Source organism: Humulus lupulus, chromosome 2 (assembly GCF_963169125.1).
Source record: "Humulus lupulus chromosome 2, drHumLupu1.1, whole genome shotgun sequence".
NCBI classification, from domain to species: domain Eukaryota; kingdom Viridiplantae; phylum Streptophyta; class Magnoliopsida; order Rosales; family Cannabaceae; genus Humulus; species Humulus lupulus.
The window spans coordinates 106,952,848-106,957,101 of record NC_084794.1 but is presented as its reverse complement, the minus strand read 5'-3'; the positions used below and the strand labels follow the sequence as shown (position 1 = coordinate 106,957,101).

At 32.1% G+C, this 4,254-nt stretch overlaps 1 protein-coding gene across 1 annotated transcript; it reads left to right on the top strand.

Annotated features, from left to right (window-relative positions):
* The first annotated feature begins 1,428 nt into the window (after positions 1 to 1,428).
* On the top strand, positions 1,429 to 3,931 carry LOC133818333 (U-box domain-containing protein 3). Its single transcript, XM_062251125.1, has 2 exons — positions 1,429 to 1,902; positions 2,802 to 3,931. The coding sequence occupies exons 1-2, from the start codon at positions 1,505 to 1,507 to the stop codon at positions 3,628 to 3,630; spliced, it is 1,227 nt and encodes a 408-aa protein (XP_062107109.1). The 5' UTR covers positions 1,429 to 1,504; the 3' UTR covers positions 3,631 to 3,931.
* Positions 3,932 to 4,254: the final 323 nt, after the last annotated feature.

Genomic DNA, 4,254 nt, shown 5'->3' with positions numbered 1-4,254 from the left:
AAGTACATGTACAAATTGTATATCTAAAATTATTGATATAATTTCAAGTTGAAATTAAAATTATTAATTACTATTCTATTGAGCAATTGACAACCAAGCTATGAAGCTAAATAAATTTTTAATTGAATTAATATTATGTGTAAATGTATTGATATTTTTAATTATTAAGATATTTTAGTTTTGAATTTAAATTAATTTAAATTTTTAGTAATTTTTAACATGAGAAAATGTGTATGGTACATTTTATTAGATTATTATTATTAAGATGGTAAATAGAAAAAACTACAAGAGAAAACGTTGGTACATTTTTTTAAATTAAGTTTATTTTTTCAGTAATTTTCAATGATTACGTAGTTAAGATTTTAAGTAGTTAATATATAAATATCTTATTTAAAATACTACACGAGAAAACGTTGGTATATATTTTTTAAACGTGTATGATACATTTTATTAGATTATTATTATTATTATTAATAAGATGATAAATAGGAAAAACTACATGAGAAAATGATAGTATATTTTTTAAAATTAATTTTGTTTTTTTAGTAATTGAATTTAAACTAATGTGTAACTACATGAGAAAAAACGTGTATGATATATTTTATTAGATTATTATTATTATTATCATTAAGATGGTAAACAAGAAAAACTACACGAAGAAACAATGATACATTTTTTTAAATTAATTTTATAATTCTAGTAATTTTCAATGATTAAATAGTTAAGATTTTTAATGATTTAAGTAATTAATATATAAATATCTTATTTAAATTTAAACTAATGTTGAAGAGATTTTAGAATATGGTATATTTTTTTAAATGAATAAAAAAATAGATTAAATGAGAAAATTAATAAGGTAGTTTGAAGAGATTTTAGAGTTACATATCACTTTTTTAATATAGATTATAATAATAAAATTAATTTTCATCTATTATAATTTTTATAATTATATTTTTTAGTTTTTTTCTTTAATTATTAGCTAATAATCATAAATTTGAAAAAAAAAAGAATTAAAAATGTGAAAAAAATAAGAAAATATAAAAAGTACTTTGTAGTAATTTTAAAGAGGCACATCATCCTTTTTAAGCTTTCATTCATATAAATATATAGATTATAATTTTTATAATTAGATATTTTGTTTTTTGATTTAATTATTAATTAATAATCATAAATTTGAAAAAAAAAAAAATAGTGAAAAAATAGAAAAAATACTTTTAGCAAGGGTGAGATATCATCTCTTTAGGCTATCCTTTATTTACATAAATATATTGATATTGATATATAGATTAACGAATTTTATTTTACACGAGAAAAAAAAGAAAAAGAAAAAAAGGAAACTAATGTAGAAATTTAGACACATTTTTTTTAATTAAAAAATTGAAAAAAAGGACAAGTGAAAAAGAAATGGTAATAAAATCTGAAAGTGAGAAACCCAATATGCAGAACATGCTTCTTCCTCTCCTTCTAGTTTACACATAACATATAGAGAGAGAGAGAGAGAGAGATGGGGCAAGAGGAGGAGGAGAGAGAAAGCGTACCGGTAGCAGTGACGGAGGAGGAGGAAGAAGAAGAAGAAGAAGCCAAAAAAGAAAGAAAGGAGGAGGCTTGCAACTTGAGGAAGCATTCTCTCATTATGGAAATTTCTTCCAAGCTCATCCATGGTGATCTGGACTCCAAGATTGAAGCTGCTAGAGATATTCGAAAGCTAGTGAGGAAGACTTGTTCTTCTTATTCTTCGTCTTCGTCTTCGCCTTCTCCTTCCCCTTTTTCTGGGAAAACTCGGTCCAAATTGGGTGTGGCGGGTGTGATTCAACCATTGGTATTGATGCTGGTCTCACCTAACCCAGATGCCCGAGAAGCCGCTCTCCTCGCCCTCCTCAACCTCGCCGTCCGCGACGAAAGGTCAGCCCTTCTTTTACCAAGTTCGATTTTGTCAGCTATGGCTCTTTTTCATTTTACTGATTGTTGTTGACTTGGGTCTTTGAGATTTCAGCTGTAATAAGAAAAATAAAATAATTTCTTCACCAAACTGATATTGATGTTATTGTTTTTGTTTTTACTTTTTATAATGTAGTTTTCAATCATTTTCTCTTAGAGTGATTTTGGGGGAAAATTAAAATTGAATCCAAGAGCTGACAAAAGAGGGAAAAATTAGCCTTTTTTAATCCGAATCGATGAATGATATTTGGGTTTTGGAACGATGAAACTTCTTTTAATCGAACGAAAAAGATAGGCCTTTTTGTTAAGCTCTTCCCTATTCCCCGCTTGCTTTGTTGGAAGCTTTTTGGGTTTTAAGTTCATTCGTTTTCTTTTAGTGCAGGAATTTGTTTTGCTTGCTGTGAACTCAGATTGATTGTAAGGAAAGTTGGTTAATGTTGCACACTAGCCTTGATAGCCTCTGTTGATTTAGGCTCTATGTTAATGGTTATTGGGGGAATCTTTTCTTTTGAGCTATGAATATTGAACAAGTTAATGATTTGGGCTTCTATTCTAACAAGTTTGAGTATTTCTCGTGAAACTTCTGAATGTTGAACAAATTTCCTGGTAATCGAAAAATCATTCCTCCATTTTCTCTTTTCTATTTGAAAAGCAATGCTCCCCAGCTATGAATATTTTGAGCTTGCTTTTTTAATTGGTGGTAGACAAATATCTCGCATTTGCATTGTGATATATTAGCTCCATATGTATTGTCGACTGTTTTTTTCACTACTTTTGTTTTGCCTTTCCATGGCTTTAGAGTATGCCATTTTGGATCTGTTGTTAGTTGATCTCATATGGCCATTGTTTAATATTGTTATCAGAAACAAGGTCAAGATAGTGACAGCTGGAGCCGTACCCCCTCTTGTAGACCTCTTGAGGTTCCAAAATGGTAGTTTAAGGGAACTAGCTACAGCGGCAATCTTAACCCTGTCTGCTGCTGCATCAAACAAGCCAACCATTGCAGCTTCTGGCGCTGCACCTCTTCTGGTACAGATTCTCAGCTCTGGTAGTGTTCAAGGAAGAGTTGATGCTGTGACAGCGCTACACAATCTCTCTACCTGCAAAGAGAACTCAATTTCTGTTATTGATGCTAGAGCAGTTCCTCCTCTTATCAACCTTCTCAAAGAATGCAGGAAGAAGTACTCTAAATTCGCTGAGAAAGCAACAGCCCTACTCGAAATCCTATCGAACTCTGAAGAAGGGCGTGTTGCAATCTCAAACTCAGATGGGGGGATATTAGCATTAGTAGAGACTGTTGAAGATGGATCCCTTGTGAGCACTGAACATGCAGTTGGAGCTTTGCTTTCTTTATGCCAGAGCTGTAGAGATAAGTATCGGGAACTCATTCTCAAAGAAGGTGCAATCCCAGGCCTTCTGCGTTTGACAGTAGAGGGCACACCAGAAGCCCAGGAGAGGGCTCGCACGCTTTTGGACTTGCTTAGAGATACACCCGATGAAAAGAGACTAACATCCTCAGTCCTAGAGAAAATAGTTTACGATATTGCTGCCAGGGTAGATGGAGCGGATAAAGCTGCAGAAACTGCAAAGAGGCTGCTGCAAGACATGGTTCAGAGAAGCATGGAGCACAGCATGAGTAATATCCAACATAGAGCTGCATCTTGTACACCCGCCAATATTTCCTCGTCATGATACATCCATTTTTGGCTCTGGAAGCTGAAAAAAATTGGGTAGAGTTTTATACTGAATCCTTGTTTTGTTTGGGCAGTTGAAACTCTACTCAGCTAAATTACCATACTAAATGTGCAGAAACGACTGGAGTTTGACTTTCCCAGGGATGTTCTTGTTAACTCATGAGTGATCTTGCCCTTGGGGCATTTGTATATATAAAAGAACTGTATGCTAATTAATTTACATGTACATTACTTGTGATCACAAGAGCTTGAGAGTTGTCTCCTTGAGGTTGCATAGTAATCATCTGGTTTTCGCTGCATTTTGGTAATTGTTTTATCTTTTCAAGTGTCAAAATCAATGTTTGTCTCCTTGATGTCATACTTTGGGAGAGAAATGGAGATCTCATTCTACATATAAAATGTTATGAAATGGTTTGTGCTGGTCTGGTATGGCAGTTTTATTATTAATAAAGATACACTGCTGAAGGAAATAACTGCAACCAAGCCAACCGAGAAAAACTTGTTCCTCGTTATTATTTGGTACTCACTCGTTGAATCTATTGAATAAATTAGTAATAAAATAGGTCAAGAAAAGTAGCCGTATCGGATTATATAATATATAAAAAGAAAATAAATGAAACTT